This window comes from Ipomoea triloba, chromosome 9, assembly GCF_003576645.1.
Source record: "Ipomoea triloba cultivar NCNSP0323 chromosome 9, ASM357664v1".
In the NCBI taxonomy this organism is placed as follows: domain Eukaryota; kingdom Viridiplantae; phylum Streptophyta; class Magnoliopsida; order Solanales; family Convolvulaceae; genus Ipomoea; species Ipomoea triloba.
In genome coordinates this window covers 20,883,775-20,908,130 of record NC_044924.1, presented here as the reverse complement: position 1 = coordinate 20,908,130, position 24,356 = coordinate 20,883,775, and the positions used below count along the sequence as shown (strand labels likewise).

At 35.9% G+C, this 24,356-nt stretch overlaps 2 protein-coding genes across 2 annotated transcripts; both read left to right on the top strand.

The window, feature by feature from the left end:
* The first annotated feature begins 10,094 nt into the window (after positions 1-10,094).
* On the top strand, positions 10,095-10,955 carry LOC116029730 (protein FAR1-RELATED SEQUENCE 5-like). Its single transcript, XM_031271772.1, has one exon. It carries the CDS (start codon positions 10,095-10,097, stop codon positions 10,953-10,955), a length of 861 nt encoding a protein of 286 aa, XP_031127632.1.
* Positions 10,956-13,157: 2,202 nt separating this feature from the next.
* Positions 13,158-13,928, top strand: LOC116029728. Its single transcript, XM_031271771.1, has one exon. The coding sequence runs from the start codon at positions 13,158-13,160 to the stop codon at positions 13,926-13,928; it is 771 nt and encodes a 256-aa protein (XP_031127631.1).
* Positions 13,929-24,356: the final 10,428 nt, after the last annotated feature.

Below are 24,356 nucleotides of genomic sequence, written 5' to 3'. Positions count from 1 at the left end.
AAAAGATCAAAATGTTGTATTTAATGACATTTCAACAATTTTGCTAAAAGAAGACAACAAATGGTCATGCCACAATAATACTAGGGCCAAAGGATGATGTTCGAAAAAAGGACTAAAAGTGGACTACCACATATAAATTTAGGAACAAAAATATAATTAACTCTTTATTTTCAATGGTGTTGAAGAAAATAAAATTATTTCATCTTAAGAAATTTGAGAATAAAAATAAAATTTCTATATTAATATACTTTAATTAAAAATTGCCAATTGTTTAAATTGTCAAACTTTTTAAGTTCTACTACAAATTTTGAACAATTTATACGAAAAATTTTAATTAAATAGATTAAATTAAGAATTAATTGCCATATACCACACCTAAAAGTTTTATCAAGATAACAATTAATAGTCCGCACTGTTAGGAACATAATGTATTAGGTTTTGATGATACCAAAATGTATCTTAGAATCCCCTAAGTCTCGAAAGATAGGAATCAATGTAAGTTCGACAAGTAAACTAAGAGCGAAAATACAACCGGGTAACTTGAGCTCAACTAGGAAAATATTTAAGCTTAAGGTAAACTTGTGTGAACATCTTAGAAAGTCTCATGTTGTAATCCTATAGATAGATCAGAAGAAGGCACGGGACAACACTGGAGGAATAAGGGTCTGCGAGACATCAACTAAGTCTTGAGACATAAGCAGAGTCCGAGAGATAGGATCTCTCGATACAACAACCCAGTTCGAGACATAAGCAGAGTTCGAGAGATAGATCTCTCGATACATGGGGATCAAGACATCAAACAATCGAGACATCATTCTTGGTCTCGATAAACCGACATTTCTCCAAAAGGCTGAATGATGGTCAGGAAGCATGAATAAAGTTTGGAGAAGAAGAATATCATGGAGATAAAATATTAAGGAGGTGCCAGAAGTGGATGCCACATCAGAATTCCACAACAAACGGATAGAAGGTGCACTAATCTAAAATCGGTCTTATTCCCTAGAACGAGGATCAATGGGAATTTAAAAAGAGTAACTTTTACCAAAAGTAGCAAGTGGAGCATGGACTCAAGAAAGTGGATTATGGAATATCCACTACCAAACAAAAGGTTCAAGTTACAAGACCACCACTCCATGAAAAATGCTGAAAAGAAGCAAGACCCATACACAGCATGGGAGACAAATTTCAAACGGAATAATTTTCCCTCCAACGGAATTATTCCTTAACTCTCATATAAAAAGGACGTGAAGACACAAGTTAAAGAAGGGGGAAGTCTTGGTCAGAAGAAGCAAGTTCATTCTGAAAATCTTAAGAGGTGTCTATCTAAAACGTTCAAGTGCCTGAGTTCAATCCGGAATATCATCCTGATATTCAAAATAGCGAGAAAACACATCTTAGTGTTTGAGAGAGTTACAAAGCTTAAATTGTTATACATCTAGAAGGTGATCGAAGCAGCTCTACATCGAAGTTGATTCAAACGATAGCTTTCGGTCAGATTGGAGCTTGTTACACTCAACTGTGACAACCAAAGGTCCTTGCTTTGGATTAAGCAAGAAGAGGCGGAGTAACCTGACAGCTGTCTAGTGAAGATCCTGAGGCTTGAGGCGGGCTTGGTGATCAAAGCTCAAGTGCTCGAGAGGTGGAGTAACTGGAAGCGGGGAGAAAAACCTGAGGAGAGGCGGAGTAACCTGGGAGCTGTCTTGTGAAGATCCTGAGGCTTGAGGCGGGCTTGGTGATCAAAGCTCAAGCGCTCGATAGGTGGAGTAACAAGAAGCGGGGCGAAAAACCTGAGGCTTGAGGCGGGCTTCGTGATCAAAGCTCAAGCGCTCGATATTGTACTAAAAAGGGAAGTTTTAGTGCAATCCTTCCAGGGAGTTTCTGGAAGAATAGTGGATGTAGGCGGGTTGGCCGAACCACTTAAAAATCTCTCTCGCATTTACTTTCTGCTTTTATCTCTCGCTATCTAACTCTCGAACTGCACTGCATATAACCGCACCTCTCGAACTAACACAAACTCGTGCTAATTAAAAGGGGATAACCTTTCCGCTGCGCATAAAACTTTGTCTTCATCTTGTGAGGTATCGGACCTAAACATCCTAAGTCCAATACACACGAGAAGTCGAAAAAGATTTGCAAAATCTTATACAAGTCTATTCACCCCCCCTCTAGACTTGTACCCCATCCCCTTGGGACCAACACGCACGGGCTTAGCTCAGTAGCTTAGTAGGTAATATTTAGAAGAAGAGACCAAAATTTGAAACTTGATAGCGACAGTGTAGCGGCATTTGGCCCGGTCTACCCATAAAGATGCTTAGAGCATCCTCAACAAACACAATTTTAAAGAAAAATTTCCCTTTTTAACGTGCCCTCTGGACACGCATGGTCCGCCTAATGCGCTCCCATGGAGACTTTTAAAAAAAATTCACGGACCTCAGAAAAAACTTGCATTTTCATGAGCAATTTTATCTTCTTTCACCTTTCTATCTTTTTCCTCCACATCAACTAGCAGGGCCACACAAAAAAAAATCATATATATGGTTGCTCTTATTAGCGTATGCGGAAGTCCTACTCACATTGTGTAGTAATGGTCTCGTAAATAAAAGTTGTCGTAGGAGGCCATTGAAGGTTTTCAAAGAAACAATTATTATAGGTGATTTATAACTATAATAGCTCGTTTGGTTCATAGAAAAGAATTTAATTTAAATTTTATGGGAAACAATTACTTGAAATATTGATTCTATTATTTAGTTGGTAAGAAATAACTTGTTAAAAATAATTAGTACGGAGTATAAACATTCAAATGTCTCTACATAATAAAGATATGTGAGGTAATATAGAAATTAATGTTGTAACTTTTTTCTTAAAAGGTGTGAAAAACAAAATACCAAATGAGAGCAAAGAAATCATTTTTCTCAAATTTGAAGAATTCGTTTCCCATTGAAATAAATTCATCATCAACCAAACAAAGAAAAAATTATTTTTCCTCAATTTTAAATAAAAAATTCTCCTAAAAAATACTTTCTTGCGAACCAAATAAGCCATAATGTTATTGTGCAATAAGTTTTTCAAAACTGAACAAATTTAAATAATTATAATTGTATTATAAACTATATATACTTAACGCATGTAATATTTATATAATATTATTTAAATATAAAATATAAAGATTGATAATTAAATATATCTTAAAAAGTTATAAAAATAATATTTAACACTTAGAGGTACAATCCTGATAACTAAGGATGATCGAAGTTACCTTTGAGGCGAAAAATTTGCCTTTTGTAAGTAAGGATGACCGAAGTTAGGATGTGGTATTTCCATGCTGATGAATACAAGATTGTTATATTGTGCATCAGAGTCTATTATGCACATAGTTAACATATTATGTATCTTCAGTTAATAAATTATATACCTATACAATTAAAATATTATATATCTAGATTTAATAAATTATGTATCTATGACAATTAATATAGTATGTAATTGTAATTAACAAATTATGTACCTACAAGTAATAAATTATGTACTTATTACAATTAATATATTATGTACATTTAATTTATTTATAATACATCATATGTTAATTTGAGGTATAAAATTTAAATATGGAAAACGACGCTTTTGACCCCTAAATTGTTTTATTTTTGAAAATTTGACTCCTGCAAATTGATTTGAAGAAACTTAGTCCTTCAATTGTTTATAGTGTGACACATTTAATCCCTAGAATTATATAATTACAAATTTAGTTAATAAGTTATTTTTTCATGGAGTTATATTTGTCAATTACTCTATACACTAAAACTTCTTTCTCTCCCCCTCTCCATCCTATAAATTCTCATTAACGCCAATAATATGTCATCTCTGTCAACACCACACCTAACATCAGAATAATGCTTCAGGCTAGGTCCGCTGGCATCAGAGTATGGATATTGTCCTTTGAGGTATGTGCTTATCCAAAATAATGAACTATCATATCAGAAAAGGTGCCCACTACCGGTTTCTAGGGTTTTGCTGAATGTAAACTCTTTGAACGTATATCAAGAAAATAAACTTGAAGGTATAATTTCACCTTCAATTTCCAATATTAGGGAGATGATACAGATTCTAGTATTTGACAGCAATTTCTCTAGCGAATTACTTGTAGAAATATGTGAATTGCAGGATTTGACAATCGTGGATATGAGCAGAAACCGATTTTCATGTGCATTTTCTTCATGCCTGACAAGATTACAGAATCTACAAAAATGCCACTGTTAGATGTGGCTGCATGTGTCTCAACTCAAACTCAACATAATCTATGCTTTTTTTACTCAAAATTGCACAGATTTGTAGCACGTAGCTTTCTCCATCATTCATCATCAAACACATGTGGCGAAAAGTTCTCATCTAACCACGCATAAATTGGCATGCAATTGTCATCCAATCACATCGCCTCATCAATTAATTCATATCTCTTCTGTTTTCTTCTCGTGTGTGTGTCTATCTCTCTCTCTCTATATATATATATATATATATTTTCACGCACATTACGCGAATGAATAATACCCAATTTTATTTTTAAATAAGTACTTGAAAATATGTCAATGCAAGATTATAACGGAGATGTTTATCCATAGGTAATTGAAAGTTGAATTTGTTTATTTAAATCGGTAATTCAAAGTATATGAATGCAATATAATATATGAGATATTGATTATAATTGTTATTAAAATAAATGTTTGCAACTTTTTAAAAACACTAGTCAAAATGCTTATTCTAAAAATGATAGCCTAAATAAATATTACTTTTTGTTTAAATTTCTCTAAGTCTTCGTAATTCTCTTTTGAGTAACATTGTCATTGTCTTCATCTTCAATACTAGTCCTATTCGTTTTTTATTGGTAGTGTGTCATATGCATTTGGGTTACTAGTGGTAACAACATAAAGGCAAGCATCATGCAATGAAATTATGGTGTAAAAATCTGTGGATTTGCATTGATGTGCATATGATTGAGATCTTAGTTATACTATGAACTCTTGATCTTGCAAGTGATTGTTGATATATGGCAATGTCAGTTTTTCCCCTACATGTTTCATGTGTTGTGAGATGTGTGTCGTAGATTCTTATGTGAAAGTATTGAACAAAATATTAATATTTATTATATTTGTAAAAGGTTCATGAGGAGTTCCTCTTGTTCAAGTTCCATAATTTTTTTACTTGTAGTAACAATAATGACTCTGCAAGTACTCTAAATACTGATGTCGCAATGTGTTCAGTTTCATCAACAATTTCTACATCCATTTTGTACCTATTCATTTTGAAGTTCATATTTTTGGAATTAGTATGAATAAGTGTAGTACTTGATTTTGTGTGTGTGTGTTTTTTGAATTTTTTTTTTGTGTAATTAATACTAACCTTGGAGTACTCACTACTGTCTTTTCACCACAATGCATGAAGTTAAATAGTTTGCCACTTTGTGTATAAACCTTTTTTAAATAGTGACTACATTCTATATACCAAATGTTTTTGTTGTCAAGGTCGATGTTAATTTTGTCTTTAACCAAGCAGGTTGAGTGTAGAAAATGCAATGAATTGTAAATTTATATTAGTTCTAATATATTTAAAGGATGCACAATAATTATTTTACATATAGGATCAATGAATGCTGCAATGGTGTCTATTTTTTAAATTTCTTCATTTTCTGAATTTGCAAGATTGATTGCAACATTGGTTGCAACATTTTTACGTTGTAGTCCTTTTCAATGCGTCAAGTGTGTCACGATATTCTATTAACCTATATTGACATTTTTAATAATGATTTTTAAATGTAGCTACGTAAAATAATGATCTAATTACCATTTACATATTATTATCAGCATAAAAGCATACAAGTCCTTTAGGTGTTCTACTCGTTGTACTTTTGGTTGAACCATTATTGTTAAATGAGTTCTTGTGGATAGAGAAATTCTTAGTTTATTTAAGGAATACGATTAGATAAGGTAGTAAAATTTTATACATTTTAAATTATCTTAATAAAAAATACGATTTACCTTTAAAGTAAACAACTGTGATGTAGTCTAGAGATATTACGGGGTAGTTTTCCGCTTCAATTTATGGGGTTATTTGAATACCCTCTTTGTCAACAAATCCTCTGCAAGTAGTATGATTGACTGGAAACTATTTTTATATTTTTTTTCTATAGTATTAATAAAATACTTGGTAAATAAATATATAACATTATTTTGTATTATAACTTTGATATTTAATTACAAGATAGTGTAAAAAGAAGACAATGGACAATGTAGTGACTATAATTAATTAATGAATTTGAAAGTAAGAAATCTTTGCATTGTAGAAAATAAAGACAATATAATAATGAAATTATATCTCTTTTTAAAATTTATTGATAATGAATAGTTTTTTTTTTTTTTGAATAAAGGCATTGTAAACATGTAATTTTAAATTAAAGAAAAACATATGTATTACTTTTGGTTGTAGCTACTAATTTAATTAATTTAATATAGTAATAGAATGAGGTACTTATTGTTCATCCACAACAATGAAGTTATTGATTTTTTAATTTCATTCATTATTGGAACAAATTGTTTTAGGGGTTTGTTAATGACAATTGCTACAATTGCTGTCAATAGAGGATGAGGATAAATAATTCAAAATATATGGTTACAATAGATATTGTTATAATGATATAGTATAAATTAACTTACAAATTTCTTCAAAGTTTTCACGCATTGATAAATTTTGAGAATGGTGTGTAAACTTGTTCAATTAGAGCCAGTGGGGTTCGAACAATTAATGGAGGCCATTGAAACTGTAGAAGAACACAATGCAATGGATGAAGATGGGTAAATAATGTTCGAAGAAAACATAGAGACAACAACAAACTACGGTAAGTTACGGAACTTCAAACCTTAATATATGTTTGATAAATGAATAATTTTGCGAAGGAGTTGGGAGAAAAACAATGGTGGATGTTAAAGTGTATGCATTGATACAATGAATAGTGGTGATGGCATTAGAACATTATATGCTTACGATTTTGAGCCCATAGGTTATACATTGTGTGCATGGAATTGAAAGGTGTGTGCCTATAGTTAATTATGATATAACTAAACTAATGAACAATGTTATAATTTAAAAATGTTAGATCCTATTATTTTATAGTGTTACAATTTGAATTATGTGTGCCATATGAGTTGTGTGCATAGAGCGAATAATAATATTATTTCATGGGAACAAATGTTAGATTGATTAGTAAATGGTTTTGATTTATTAATTTATGCTATTGGAATTATTGTGTATTTATTATACTACAATGATAATATACCAAAACGTGTTTGAAAAAATGCTGAATTGTTTGTTGTTATTTGTTTGTAATGGCAAGAATTAATATCAATTTTGATAAGAAGGGGAAAAATTAATAAAGAGGCTTATTCATTAATAGCATAGCATGAACCCACATGGAACTGGATACCAAAGTTTGAACTAATATTTGATGTAAATATTGGAAAATAATACGTTAGTTAGAGATAAGTATTCATTAATTCCCGGAGTAATTGTAAGCTATGGACACAGGTGTGTGCATATAGACTGAGTGTTATATGTCTATAATGTATGAGTTGTGTGCCTACCGTGAAAAAGTTGTAACTATAAATGATTTTGTAACAAAGGGTTATGAATACAGATGTTTTGGAACAATATTTTGCTTTATCTTTGTGTATATACTTGAATTACGTGTGTCGTATGAGTTGTGTGCATAGAGTAAATAATAATATAAGTAGATTAAGAAAAAGGTTAAGGAATATATTATTTTGTGGGAAAAAATATTAGATTGATTAGTAAATGGTTTTGATTTATTAATTTCTGCTATTAGAATTATTTTGTGTATGTATTATACTGATATACCGTATGTGCAAGGAATCATAGAATGTGTGCCACTTATTGATATATTGTATGACTGAATATTTAAATCGTATGCCCAGATGGACAAAAAGGGAATATTGAGGCATCCGATGAAAAGACTCACCAAGGAGAGAGTGGTTACTTTATCCTGGAGTGTGATAGAACCAAAAAACCATACATCGGGCAACATTTTGCATCAATAGAAGCATGTGTGGACTTTTACAAACAGTATGCAGCTTTAGTAGGTTTTGATGTAAGATGCAGCACACTGAGGAAGAATAGAGAAGGAGATGTAGAAGTAAAATATTTACTTTGTTCCCAAGAAGGGCACATAGTGAGCGCAATTGATGGGTGACCAAGGCTAACGGTCAGGAGACCACACCAAACATAAAGACACGGCGGCGCGTGTCAAACCGAGCGGGTGTAAGGCAAGATGTGTCCTTAGGCGACAAAAGGATGGGGTATATGCAGTGAATATATTTGAAAAAAAAAACGCAACCACCCCCTATGCTTAGAATCTACTAGAACGTTCCTCAAGATAAACCACACTTTGGATATTGGCCACCAAGAATTCATAGCAGCATGTGTGAAAGCTAACATATGGACATCTAAAGCATTCGAACCAATAATTCATAGCAGCATGTGTGAAAGCTAACATATGGACATCTAAAGCATTCGAACCAATAATTCATAGCAGCATGTGTGAAAGCTAACATATGGACATCTAAAGCATTCGAACCAATAATTCATAGCAGCATGTGTGAAAGCTAACATATGGACATCTAAAGCATTCGAACCAATAATTCATAGCAGCATGTGTGAAAGCTAACATATGGACATCTAAAGCATTCGAACCAATAATTCATAGCAGCATGTGTGAAAGCTAACATATGGACATCTAAAGCATTCGAACCAATAATTCATAGCAGCATGTGTGAAAGCTAACATATGGACATCTAAAGCATTCGAACCAATAATTCATAGCAGCATGTGTGAAAGCTAACATATGGACATCTAAAGCATTCGAACCAATAATTCATAGCAGCATGTGTGAAAGCTAACATATGGACATCTAAAGCATTCGAACCAATAATTCATAGCAGCATGTGTGAAAGCTAACATATGGACATCTAAAGCATTCGAACCAATAATTCATAGCAGCATGTGTGAAAGCTAACATATGGACATCTAAAGCATTCGAACCAATAATTCATAGCAGCATGTGTGAAAGCTAACATATGGACATCTAAAGCATTCGAACCAATAATTCATAGCAGCATGTGTGAAAGCTAACATATGGACATCTAAAGCATTCAGACTATACGCAAAACTAACAGGTATGGTTTCCATAAAGTTGGGGCAAAATGTGTGGATTTCAGAAATTGCAGGAGAGACTTCAACGCATATCTACATGAAGCTGATGCACAAGCAGTGATAGACAAATACAGATAAAACAATTATTGTTCCCAACATATACATTTGAATACGATGTAGATGATGAAAATCAACTTCGAATGCTATTTTGGGCTGACCCAATAGCCAGAGAAAACTACCAACAATTTGGAGATATGGCATCTTTCGATGTTACGTACTGCACCAACAGGTTAAGCACTAAATATTATGCAAATATTGATTTATGTGTCTAAAGTTTGACTACATATGATACATTGTGTGTGTAGCTGTTTATAATTGTATGCACAATGTAAATATTTAATATACAGAACGTATTTTGCAGGTACAAGATGGTATTCGTACCATTTACTGGGATTGATGATAACAAAAAGTGCGTGAGTTTTGGAGCATGACTCATTTCAAAAGAGGACATACCATCTTATTTGTGGCTACTTAATGCATTCAAGCATTGTATGGGACACACACCTGCCTACATAATAACAGACCAAGACCCAACAATGAAGGAAGCAATAGCCAAGGTGTTCCCGGAGACACGACACCGTTTTTGTATGTGACACATCATGTCGAAAGTGGGGGAAAAGGTTCGAGTGAAATTATCAAAAGACGAAATACTCCGGAGAAAACAAAATGCAGTGGTGTGAAACGAAACTTTAGGGCATCAAGAGTTCGAGGTCAACTAGCATGCAGTAATGGCAGAATACGAGCTAGGAGACCACAAGTTGTTCATCTAACTGTTTGACGTGAGATCAAATTGGATAGAAGCATACTTCAACGACGTTTTTATGGCTGGGCTCATGCGAACCACATCACGATCCGATGCAGAAAACGGCCTATTTGGGGCATGTATCAATGATCAAGGAACACTGCTAGAGTTTTTCACACAATTTGAAAGTGTGATAGAAATGCACCGTCATAACCAAGCAAGATTAGATGCAGATTGTGAAGCTTCTCTCCCACCTACAAAGACACCACTACTGATTGAGAAGCACGCAACCTCCATATACACAATAACCATGTTTTACGAAGTCCAGTCTGAGATATTCGAAGGGTGTTTTACATGCAAAATCACAAGCAAGGACCAAACAGAAGACAAGTATGTGTATACAATCAAGGAAGGGCACACAAAGAATTTCAATGTGAAATACGTAAGAGAAAATATGGAAGTGGAGTGTTCATGTGGCAAGTTCAACAGGGTGGGGATTTTATGTAGGCACGCTTTTGTAGTGCTAAAGGACAATGACGCAGAGATGATGCCACCAAAGTACATACTATCCAGGTGGACCAAAAATGCTTGTGTACACAAAACAAGCACGATAGGAAAGGGACAAAGTGCAACATGCAGTAGAGAAGGAGAGGATAGCAAAGTAACATCAAAACTGTATAAAAAGTTCTACAACTGCTTGGCACTATCCAAGGGGAACACAACAGAAATGCAAGAAATGTTGAACTTTATGTTGGAACACAAAGATAAAATGTTGAAGAGCAAAGGCAAGACAGAGGACAAAAGCAAAAATAGTGAGTTACTAGAAACATTTTATAGCGCACAAACAAGCTCTACCATAACAATCAAGCCACCGCAAATGTCAAAGAACAAAGGAAGTGAAAAGCGATTAAAGAGTGCATGTGAAAAAGCAGTAGATTAGAAAAAGAAAGACAGTCGACAATGTCATTATTGTGATGAACAACCAGCATGCCACGACTTCTGTAACTGCCCTCTGAACCCAAATACAAAGAAGAAGCTGAAGAACAAGGGGAAGGAATAACAAGTGAATTATGAAATGTAGTGGTATATGAAAAATACTTGTTCTAGTTACATCCCAAGTACAATTTTATTTATGGAATGACATATATTCTTATTTGCATGATGGGATGGAAAAAATAAATTTTGTGCAGTAATATTTTGTCGTTCGCAATAAATTTTGTGTAGTAATAAATTTTGACTTATAAATTTTGTGTAGTAATAACAAAATTATATAGCCCATAATGTATGTGGAAACGATATTATCAAGGGTCGTGATTATTGGTGTGTGCCTAAAGCCTGAATATTATGTGTGTTTAACGTATGAGTACTGGTGCCTAACGTGAGTAATAGTGTAAGTAGTTCTGTGCTTGATCAGTTATTGCCGAGTGCATGATGTCAGAATATTGTGTGCATGTGACATATGAGCTATGTTGCTAACGTGTAAGATAGTTAAATAGTTGTGTACCCAGCGATTTAATATGATGTGCATATGTCCAGAATATTTTGTGCCGATGACATATGAGCTATGTGCCTAACGTGAATAATAATATAACTATCTGTGTGCCCGTAATACTGTGTGCCATTTTCTTGAATGTTGTATGCCTTTGACGTTTACGCCCTGTACGTAACGGGAATAATAATATCAGAACTTGTGTGCCTGGCCCTTTACGATCCAGTGTGTGTTTACTGCCAAAACTCGGGGGGAGGGGGGGGGGACATGAGTAACACAAAATAAACGAACAAAGTGCACATGATAAATATAAGTGATGGCACGAAAACTAATAGTATAACCATAAAGTGCATCCAATGCATATAAAGTAACATAAACCAAAGTATAACCAAAAGTATACTAGTTGCATGACAAAAGGATTACGAACAATTTAACCAACAGTAAAATAAACATGACAGTACAATGAAAATACGAGAACACCAATAGTATCGCTATCCCATATCAAATCACCAAAAGACCACAAAAACAAAGTGCACAAAATGACGTAGGTAAATATAGTGTTGCCCGAAGAACTTGGTTGAAAGTGTAGTGCACGCGCAACATTGCTCGTACGATGTGCATTAACATCAGCAGTGCAAATCTCCTTCAGATAATGCAAAACATAGACGATTAAGCTCTACCCTATCACCCTTAGCTAGACCACACACCCAGTTACCTACACCTTCCTCGGAATAACTTTCCATGTGCCACATGAGGTACACCCCAAAATCGATCTTGTTCCTGCTGTCCCGCCACTTCATCTGCATCCTTTTAGTCTCCACTTCATTTGAAAGGCTCACCTACTCGTTTAAAATACTCATGCAACAACAGTTTCTAAATAACGAATAAATAGAACAATGTCAAAACTCTAAAGCATTAAAGAAAAAAGATAATAAACTCAAACGTAAACGAACACCTACCACATTATTTGGAGTATCACCATATTTTAGAACAGTGGACTCATTTGAGGCAGAATTGTCAATAATTTCAAGACGCCTAAACTCAAAGTCATCGCACAACAAGTAGTAATGAACTTTTTGAAGGATAGGGAAGAACAACTGAAACAAAATGGAAGATGACAACATCATAAATGGAACATGAAATGACAACTAAATATAGAGCTAATAGTGGTTGTTTGGAATGTAAGAGGCATCAATAAGCCTCATAGAAGGAAGAAAATATCAGGTTTTGTTCGTCAGGATCATGTTTCCTTTTTTGCTTGCTTGAGACTCGAGTTGCTCCCTTGAAGTTTGACAACATAATCAAAGGAAATTTTCCTAGTGAACAAGTTTTTGTGGACTATACCATCATCAGGAGTGGCCGTATAGTATTGGTATGGAACTCAAATAAGGTTGATTGTTCAATCTTGGATGTCTCCCCACAATGTATTCACTGCTTGCTCCACTGTAAGATTTCCAATAACTCATTCTACAGCTCTGTTGTGTATGGTTTGTACTCAGTTGTCGAAAGAAGAGAATTATGGAAAAAACTTCAATCCCTTAAACTCTCAACTTCTGGAATTCTGTTCTGGATCCGAGTGAGAAATTGGGAGGAAATGTCCCCACCTCTTACTTCATAAAAGATTTTTTAGATTGCTGTGCTAACCTTGAACTCATGGATGCTCCTAGTATTGGGAATTTTTTCACCTGGACTAATGGTCGTGTTAAAGCAAAATTGGACAGAGTACTTATTGACCCAACCTGGAATTATGGGAATTTTAACTGTTGTGTGGATTTCAAAGATTTTGAATGGGTATTAGATCACTGTCCTTTGGTCATTAAACTTTTTAATCATATTGAGACTGTCAATAAGCCATTCAAATTCTTTAATATGTGGTTGGTGCACCCCAAGTTTAAGACTATTGTTAATGATGTCTGGAGGACTGTCATATTGGGGACAGAACAGTACAGATTTGCTATCCACCTTAAAGCTCTCAAATCTCCCCTCAAACTTCTCAACAAAGAAGAGTATGGTCACATCTCTGAAAAAGCTTCCCATGCCAATGAAGAGTACAAAGCCTTTGTGCAACAATTTGATGTTCTTACAGCTTCGAAAGATGATAGGAATAAGCTTCATATGATGAGGGAGAATGCAATGTTCTTGACGGAAGCTGAAAAGCAATTTTTCAATAAGAAATTCCAGATAAAAAATTTGATTAAAGGGGACAAGGGATCTAAATTCTTTCATGATCTGATCAAAAAATCTCATAGGGATAAGAGCATTTCGTGCATACTTGATCAGTCGGGACAACCAACAACATCTCTCCTGCAAGTGGAAAGTTTGTTTGTAGATCACTTTAAATCACTTTTGGGTACTACCAGTCCTCGGGAACATTGTAATGCTGATATTATAAGGAATGGACCTTCTCTTTCTGCTGCTCAATAGTCTGATATGATAAAAGGAATTGATCCTCAGGAAATTGAGTCTGCCTTGTTCAATATCAATGATCTTAGGGCACCTAGTCCTGATGGTTTTTAAGCTGCCTTCTTCAAGAAAAATCAGGAGTTAGTTGGAGATGATCTCACAGCAGCAGTACATGAGTTCTTTGTGTTTGGGTCGATTCTGAAACAAATCAATTATACCACCATTGCCCTCATCCCCAAGTCCCACCATGCTTAGGTTGTTGGTGATTTTAGGCCTATTTCTTGCTGCAATGTCTTGTATAAAGTAATTTCCAAGGTCCTAGCATCGAGGCTTAGTAGTGTTCTACCATCCATAATTAATAAAGCCCATGCAGCCTTTGTTGAAGGGAGAGTTGTGTCTGATAACATTTTCTTGGCCCAGGAACTCATCATGGGTTATGCAAGGAAAAGGATCTCACTGAGGTGTATGCTCATGGTGGATCTAAGGAAAGCATATGATACAATCAGTTGGGATTTTATTGAGGAAGTTCTGACCGGCCTGTAATTTCCACAACAGTTCATTCACTGGATTCTACAATGCATTACAACCACTTCTTTTTCAATCTCTATAAATGGTGGGCTTTATGGAAATTTCAAATGAAAAAAAGGGGAATAAAGACAAGGTGACCCAATTTGGCAAATTATTGTGTGGACCATGGTCCACACAGCTATGTGGACCATAATCAAATGTACATTTTTAATGTACTAAATGTACATTATTTTTGTACTGAATGTACATTATTTTTGTACTATAAAAATAATGTACATTCAGTACACAAATAATGTACATTCCCTTAATATAATGTACATTATTTTTATACTGAATGTACATTATTTTTATATTGAATGTGAATTATTTAATAGTATGGTCCACACAATAATGATTGCGCCCAATCTCCCCTCTGTTGTTTGCGTGTTGTATTGAATATCTCTCCAGAAGCCTTAAAGATATGGCAAGAGTTCCTTGGTTTTCTTACCATCCTTTGTGTTCCAAGGACAAGATTACCCATTTGGCTTTTGCGGATAACATGATGCTGTTCTGTAGGGGGGACCCTCCTTCGGTCAAAGTGCTACTTGAGGCTTTGAAGCACCTGCAAGATACTTCTGGGCTCACGGTCAATATCAATAAATCTAATGTTTTTGCTACAGGTGTTCAAGGTGATGTGCTTGAATTTGTTGAGTTCCTAAAAGGAGAGCTACCAGTCAGGTATTTAGGGGTTGCATTGGATACATGCAGGCTCAAAGCAACTTATTTCTCCCCTCTTATTAAACCAGTCTCCCAGAAGATTGATGTTTGGCATGGAAACCATACCACTTATGCTGGGAGGCTTGAGCTTCTGTCATCGGTTATACAAGGAACACTAAGTTTCTGGATAAAAATTTTTCTATTCCTCATTGTGTTATAGATTAGCTTACTGTCTTATGTAGGAATTTTCTTTGGGGTGGCAAGTGTGCACCAGTTGCTTGGGATAAACTTTGTGTCCCAAAGAGTGAAGGAGGTCTTGGACTTCATAATCTGTTGGTTTGGAATAAAGCATTTTTGACCAAAATCCTTTGGGATTTTCACTCTAAAAGAGACTCCCTATGGATCAAGTGGGTTCATGGAGTTTACCTCAAGTCTGGAGATCTTTGGGACTGGGTTCCCAAACAAAGAGATTCGCCTTTGTTCAAAGCCATATATGCTGTTAGAAATTTGCTTGTAGATCGTTTAGGCAGTGACCATCATGCTAGGTCATTCCTTCTATCTGCCTTCACGAATAATAAATTTCAGATTTCTTTCATTTATGAGATGTTGAGGGTCAAATCTAATGAGGCTGTGTGCTGGAAATTTGTGTGGAAATCTTGCATTCCACATAAATTTTCCTTCATACTTTGGCTTGCTTTGAAAAATAGATTGTCCACAAAGGATAGACTTTTCCTTAATGATTTTGAAGCTGAGTGCTCTTTCTGTGTTGGGAATTTGGAGACTGCTAACCATTTATGTAACCCCTCGCCTATTCCGATAAGTTTAGAGTTCGAAAAATATTTTTAAGCTACGGTATTTACGAAATGGTCTCTCGTTACTTCAAGAGGATTTTTTTTTAGTAAGGAAAGTTATTAATAAGTTACGATTTACGTACCGGTCACGAACCGTAAAATTTTAAGGACGTATATACAGTTCGAATTTTCCTAGAAAATGGATTATTAAGCATGATACGATTACGCGTGAGCTTCCGACTCAGTTCAGTGAAAAAAATTAGACGAACTGTAAGAGTGAAATTTGCTACGGACTTCGTACCTATATTTCGCGAGATACCGAAAAATTCCCAATTCTAGTGATTATCGACGGGATTATTTTTAGGATAATTTTGGTGTTAGGATTTTCCCGAATTAAGCTATAATCCTCCGAACTTTCATCTGATTTAAACCCAAACTGGCAAAATAAATTAAGATCTTCAAGGAGACACCATAGGGAGTTGACATGTGGCACTCAAAATCCCCACTTGGATTGGATCATTAATGGCATGTCATATAGGTATGGGAATGTTGCACTTGATTTCTTAATCTTCAAGCTAAGCTCACATCATCTCTCTCTCATCCTCTCCATCTCATTTTTTTCGAAAATCCCTTAAGGCAAGAGGAAGAAGAAATTAGCTTAGTCTTACACTTGTGATCAAGAGCTCCCAAGCATTTCTTCAACTCAAGTGTCTAAGTGTAGGTAAGACTTTAGACTTTGTTTGGTTAAATCCTTCCTAGAACTTAAGTGTAAACTAAAGGTGCATGAAAATGTTGTTGTTATGGTGATATTTTTTAGGATCTTTGGTGGAGGACTCAAAAGGGAGGAAACTAACAACTCCTACGGTTTTTAGGATCTTCCAAAGAGGTAAGGAATCCCTTAAGTTGGCTCAATCACTTGAAGGTGAACAAATGCTAGTAAATTACGTGACTAGGAAATTTTACGTGAAAAAAATATGTGTTAAGTTGTGGATCTACAAGTTGGCTCAAAGAAATTACACTTTAATGTTTAGTAATTTTTGTATGCATGTTTATAGCTAGTTTATGCATGTATAGGTTGTATTTATGTCCATATAGGCTTATACTTGTGAAAATAGTGAAAAAAAAATCAAGTTAGTCTCTGGCAGTAACTTCCGAGATTTATTGGGAAAAATTGGTAAGGTATTTTGACTCCATTTTTCTCAGATATGTAGTTCAATAAGTGTAGAACCCGCATATAAAATTTCGTAAGGATCAGAGTAGTATAAGTACGGTTTTCGAATTTTTTTCCAAAACTGGTCCAGAGAGAAAAATATTCTGGACAGCACACTGCCAAGGGCAAAAAGGGAATTTTCTGTGTTTATTCGTGGATCAAAATGACCAAAACTTTTTATGGACATCAAGTACTATAAGTTGGGGTTCTACCATAAAAATTTCAAGTGAAAAAGAGTTCGGGAACTATTTTTACCGGCTCAATCTTTCGGACTGCGCCAACTGGAATCTTCTGGCAGAGAGGCTGGACGCGGTCCGGACGCCTGCGTCCGCCGTGCGTCCGCAGCTGCGGCCAACCGCGAGTCCGTGCGACGCGGCCTCGTTTTCGACTTGTTTTTTACCAAACTTTTCCCCGATGTTTTTAATCCCGAGTGTTATGATGTTTGAAAGGCCTACGGGCAAAAGAGATCTATTTTTGAAAGAAATATCTGTTTTGGAAAAATTATGTACATCACTTTAGAAGAAAATATTGTTGTTGAGAAATAAGTACAACTCTTGTAACTTGAGGAATTGTGTTGGAAAGCCTATGAGTAAATAAAAATGTTTATAAAACTTACGTCGAAAGAACGTATGCTATTTTGGTAAACAGGTTGTCAAAACCTTATTTTTGAGGAAAATACTACTTTTAAGGAGTGAGTACATTACGTGAGAAAAATGAGAAAACGACGATTGAAAAGCCTGCGGGCACTGAGAGTATTTTGAAAATCCTTCTTGAGCTGATGAGATAGCCGATTTCAACTATTGGACTCAAATGAGAAATATGTCCAAAAGAAATGATTTGAGAAAGAAAAACGGAAGGAAGAATCATGTTTTCAAACCCTTAGTTTCTAAAGCGAGTTGAGGAGGACCTTGATTGACCCACGGGTGGCTTTAAGTGCCATGGCCCAGTGGTCGTTGTGGATATTGTATGACCAGTTCATACTGCAGGGCGAAGTCTATTCGTCGATATGTTATAGTGTATGACCAGTTCATACTGCAGGGCGAAGTCTATTCGCCGGGTACTATATAACTCGTAGGATGAGGTATTCATATGGGGGTGTGCACACTTAAGGTATAGTTACTCCAGAAGTCCGGGTAGGTGTAGTTTTTATGGACCTAGCTGGGCCAGCTAGGAATCATTTTAACGAACCTTACGTCCAGGGGATCAGTGTTAGACCGGGTGATGACCACTGAACCCGAGTTCGATGATCCAAGTGGTCAGAGTGGGAGTTATGAGAATGCTCCAAAGGCCTCACGCTCACTAAGAAGAAACTAAAAAAGTTTTAAAGATGAGAAAAGAGTTACTCTGTAACGACTTGAGAAGGAAATGATTCTATCCAAAATGTGACGAATTTTGAGCACGGAAATGTGCTGTTGAACCTCCTTTTGAGTTAAAATGAGGGAACTACTGGAAACGAAATATTTTACAAACTTGTCTGAAAAACAGAAAAATGTGTTTTAAGTGGCAATGATGCCGGTACCTTTATATGAGAAAAGTTTACGTGTTGAGTTAGCTTTACGCCTTATATTATATTATCTACTATTGATAACCTGATTGCAGGTAGAGCTATAACTCGTGGGTAAATTTTACAACTTACAAATTATTATATTTTCGAAACCTTTGTCTACTTTTGAGTGACAATGGATTTCCTTACTTAGCCGTCGTGCTAACTACACTTCATTGTGTACCATATCAGATGAAGTCTAGCGTGGGTATGCCCCTGCTTCTGTTTCTGATCCTCCAGCTCTGGCTCATGCTTCTGTCCCAGTTGTACTCCTGATCCCGTTCCTATCCCTGTTCAATCAGTGGTACCCATTTTGGTCTCCTGCCTTCGTTAATCCGTTATGCCTCAAGAGAAAACTCAAGTATGACCTTTTTGTACATATCTTTTGTAGCCATGGTAGTACTAACATGGCTAGTAAGAACGGGAATAGTCCAAACTCTTTGTTAATGGGCTGTAAGAAACTCTTATATATANAGGAAACTAACAACTCCTACGGTTTTTAGGATCTTCCAAAGAGGTAAGGAATCCCTTAAGTTGGCTCAATCACTTGAAGGTGAACAAATGCTAGTAAATTACGTGACTAGGAAATTTTACGTGAAAAAAATATGTGTTAAGTTGTGGATCTACAAGTTGGCTCAAAGAAATTACACTTTAATGTTTAGTAATTTTTGTATGCATGTTTATAGCTAGTTTATGCATGTATAGGTTGTATTTATGTCCATATAGGCTTATACTTGTGAAAATAGTGAAAAAAAAATCAAGTTAGTCTCTGGCAGTAACTTCCGAGATTTATTGGGAAAAATTGGTAAGGTATTTTGACTCCATTTTTCTCAGATATGTAGTTCAATAAGTGTAGAACCCGCATATAAAATTTCGTAAGGATCAGAGTAGTATAAGTACGGTTTTCGAATTTTTTTCCAAAACTGGTCCAGAGAGAAAAATATTCTGGACAGCACACTGCCAAGGGCAAAAAGGGAATTTTCTGTGTTTATTCGTGGATCAAAATGACCAAAACTTTTTATGGACATCAAGTACTATAAGTTGGGGTTCTACCATAAAAATTTCAAGTGAAAAAGAGTTCGGGAACTATTTTTACCGGCTCAATCTTTCGGACTGCGCCAACTGGAATCTTCTGGCAGAGAGGCTGGACGCGGTCCGGACGCCTGCGTCCGCCGTGCGTCCGCAGCTGCGGCCAACCGCGAGTCCGTGCGACGCGGCCTCGTTTTCGACTTGTTTTTTACCAAACTTTTCCCCGATGTTTTTAATCCCGAGTGTTATGATGTTTGAAAGGCCTACGGGCAAAAGAGATCTATTTTTGAAAGAAATATCTGTTTTGGAAAAATTATGTACATCACTTTAGAAGAAAATATTGTTGTTGAGAAATAAGTACAACTCTTGTAACTTGAGGAATTGTGTTGGAAAGCCTATGAGTAAATAAAAATGTTTATAAAACTTACGTCGAAAGAACGTATGCTATTTTGGTAAACAGGTTGTCAAAACCTTATTTTTGAGGAAAATACTACTTTTAAGGAGTGAGTACATTACGTGAGAAAAATGAGAAAACGACGATTGAAAAGCCTGCGGGCACTGAGAGTATTTTGAAAATCCTTCTTGAGCTGATGAGATAGCCGATTTCAACTATTGGACTCAAATGAGAAATATGTCCAAAAGAAATGATTTGAGAAAGAAAAACGGAAGGAAGAATCATGTTTTCAAACCCTTAGTTTCTAAAGCGAGTTGAGGAGGACCTTGATTGACCCACGGGTGGCTTTAAGTGCCATGGCCCAGTGGTCGTTGTGGATATTGTATGACCAGTTCATACTGCAGGGCGAAGTCTATTCGTCGATATGTTATAGTGTATGACCAGTTCATACTGCAGGGCGAAGTCTATTCGCCGGGTACTATATAACTCGTAGGATGAGGTATTCATATGGGGGTGTGCACACTTAAGGTATAGTTACTCCAGAAGTCCGGGTAGGTGTAGTTTTTATGGACCTAGCTGGGCCAGCTAGGAATCATTTTAACGAACCTTACGTCCAGGGGATCAGTGTTAGACCGGGTGATGACCACTGAACCCGAGTTCGATGATCCAAGTGGTCAGAGTGGGAGTTATGAGAATGCTCCAAAGGCCTCACGCTCACTAAGAAGAAACTAAAAAAGTTTTAAAGATGAGAAAAGAGTTACTCTGTAACGACTTGAGAAGGAAATGATTCTATCCAAAATGTGACGAATTTTGAGCACGGAAATGTGCTGTTGAACCTCCTTTTGAGTTAAAATGAGGGAACTACTGGAAACGAAATATTTTACAAACTTGTCTGAAAAACAGAAAAATGTGTTTTAAGTGGCAATGATGCCGGTACCTTTATATGAGAAAAGTTTACGTGTTGAGTTAGCTTTACGCCTTATATTATATTATCTACTATTGATAACCTGATTGCAGGTAGAGCTATAACTCGTGGGTAAATTTTACAACTTACAAATTATTATATTTTCGAAACCTTTGTCTACTTTTGAGTGACAATGGATTTCCTTACTTAGCCGTCGTGCTAACTACACTTCATTGTGTACCATATCAGATGAAGTCTAGCGTGGGTATGCCCCTGCTTCTGTTTCTGATCCTCCAGCTCTGGCTCATGCTTCTGTCCCAGTTGTACTCCTGATCCCGTTCCTATCCCTGTTCAATCAGTGGTACCCATTTTGGTCTCCTGCCTTCGTTAATCCGTTATGCCTCAAGAGAAAACTCAAGTATGACCTTTTTGTACATATCTTTTGTAGCCATGGTAGTACTAACATGGCTAGTAAGAACGGGAATAGTCCAAACTCTTTGTTAATGGGCTGTAAGAAACTCTTATATATATATATTCGTGGCTAGTATAGCTACTCTTTTGCTGCATGTATATAAGATTATGTTGGATTTTGACGATAAGAAACACGATCCTTGTCTTTAGTCTGTTAGCCTGTGCACCTAGAGTGAACTCTATCTGTATTCGAGTGGGGTTCAGTCTGGGTGTGGCGGTAACTACTCCGGAGATACGGCATAGCCGAACCGGGGTGTTACAATTTATTCTTTAGATGTTTATTCTCTTTGCAGGTTTGGAATAAAGTAAGGGAGTTGTTTGGGTTCTCAAAGACAACCATTGCCATCCGAAGCTCGGTTAAGTGGATCTAAAGGCTTCATAATGGGTCCCGATTACAGTCCAAAGGAATCATAATTGCTTTAGCATGCACTGTCTACCATCTTTGGAGATGTAGGAACTCGGTTGTGCATGAAGCTATAAACTTTAATGTGAATAATCTTGTCTCATGTATAGCTTCAGACTGTTTCTGAGTTGTTTTTGCTCTTCATAGATTAAAAAAATAAAAATAAAAATAAAAAACAAAAATAAATAAATAAAAAAATTCTGGTTTCCAGTTTGCTGGTGGGACTGTGTATTTGAGTCCTTTGTTTTTCCATTGGAATTATTTTGTTTCTTTAAGTTTGACATAGTGGCCCTTTGGTGCGTAGTTCTTGATTTTGCTGGTCTTTGCTTGGTTGACTCTTTATTCAGTAGATTCCTTGCAGCTAATATCTCTGTTCCTTGGTTGGCAGCTGCTTCTTGAGATTGATAGTATTTGTCTTTGCACTGATTTTTTTTGACTTGCTTCTAGTTCCTTCTGTTTGTGCGTTCCTTTGTTGTTGGAAGCTGGTTGTTGTATCCTTGCTCTGCTTTCTTCTCTTTCCTTTCGTCTGTTTCTTGTTTTTCTGTTGGTTAGTTTCTTTCATGTCTTATTGAGTTATCAGCCTAGTTGGGGCTCATTTTCTTCCTGTCCAGTTGAGAAATCAACCTAGTTGGGATCTCATTCTATTTATCCTCTCTTCTCTCCTTTCATTTGGTTAGAGTCCTTTCTACTGTTCTTCTCTTCTTGCTGGTGTGAGCATCTCCCTTTCCTTTATTATATATATATTTAAAAAAAATTATTATTCTGTTAGGACAGTTTTTCTGAGTCTTTTGTTCCCTCTTTTGAGAGCCTTTGTTAAGTGTTTTGCTGGGTGGTCCAAAGTTGAATTGTTCATATTTTTGGAGGTCGCTTTTCTTGGTTGGCGGCTTCATGTGAAGTTTCAAGTTGCTTGTGTTACCTCACTTTGATCTTCTTGTGCCTTCTTTGACGTGTTCTTTAGCTGGATTCCGGGGTATGACTCGAGTATTTGTATTTCCGCTTTATTTAAGTAACTCGGATATTGTCTGTGTTTACTAGCTTGATTCTCCCTTAACTATTAATCCGGGGAATGCCCCATGTAGCTTGTTAGAGTTATTATGATTGCGTTGATTAGATGGGCTTGATGTCATAGATCATTTGACTATTAAGCCCAAGTAATTTTCATCATCTTTTCGTGACTGTTAGGTTGAAATCACTTAGTTAGGTTTAGTTTTCCAAGGTCCTGGATGAAGTGCTATATTCCAAACTGTTGGGCTAATATAGTCTCCATCCTCTTCCTTAGGCTGACCACATCCCTGCCAATATGGTATTGGCAAGGTGATGTGGATATATTTAACACAATTTTTATTTTTTTTTAATTGTGACTAGGATTGCAAATTTGCATTTGATGCAAATTTGCAATCCTAACAAAAGCTGCCGCCGCAGCTGTACTTCTTTTTTTTTTTAATTGTTTATTTGTTTTTTTTTTTGTTTTCTTCACTTTTTTATTTATTTATTTATTAATATTTTAATGTGATGTGATATTACAGGGATGTAGTGTGAATAGTAAATGAATTGCAAATAAAATGATGTAGAAGCTTTGCAAATTGAGACATTTGCAGGTATAAGATCAGTCTTAGCAGATTATCGTTTTTAGTGATATGTGCCTTGATGTAGACTGTCATGCTAAATTAATTAGACGGGTGCATCAAAGAACCTCTGTAATTAGATTTCTCCAGGGTATGCCCTGTGAACTTGTACTTTGCTTTCGGGTATATATACACATTTACATTTACCCAAAAAAAATAAGTGTATGCACGCGTAAATACACAAATGGGCAAACAAAACATTAATAACTAGGCACGCATGAGAACTGTCCTTACAAGATTAACAAGACTCCACTGCTTGTAAGGTCCAATAGCAAAATCAAGGCCCAAATCGTCCTTAAAGCAGGAAATTATGTGGTTGTCTGTTTCGTTTAGCTTTATACCAACTGCAGTGTTAAGTTGTGACGAAACCAAATAAAACAACAACCATGAACATCAAAAACTCAAAACGAAGAGCGATATAAAAAAATGCAAAAAAAATCACATAAACGCACAGTGGTTAAAGGCGAGGCTAAAACTCTAGCTTGTGCGGTAGGTGGCTTAGTACACTCCCGATGATTCAATATACATGTACAGACATTAATCACAACAATAGTAACCTCCATCCCAGGGGCCAAAGACCGCAAATCCTCACAACAAGCAGTCCAACCACTATATGAGAATAAAAACTCATGGTTACAGTGAACATGAAATTTATTATTGAAACGAACACAAAGTTGGACATTGATACAAACGGGATATGCAACGAGAACTTACAAATTATCACTTCCAAACTGAAGCACCCACTGTGCAAAATGACCATCGCCAATTAAAGTAGGAGAGTTCGGAAGGGCATTAGAACCAATACCAACAGAGCAAATGGAATCCACAACAGAACGAACGGGCCTAACTGCCTTC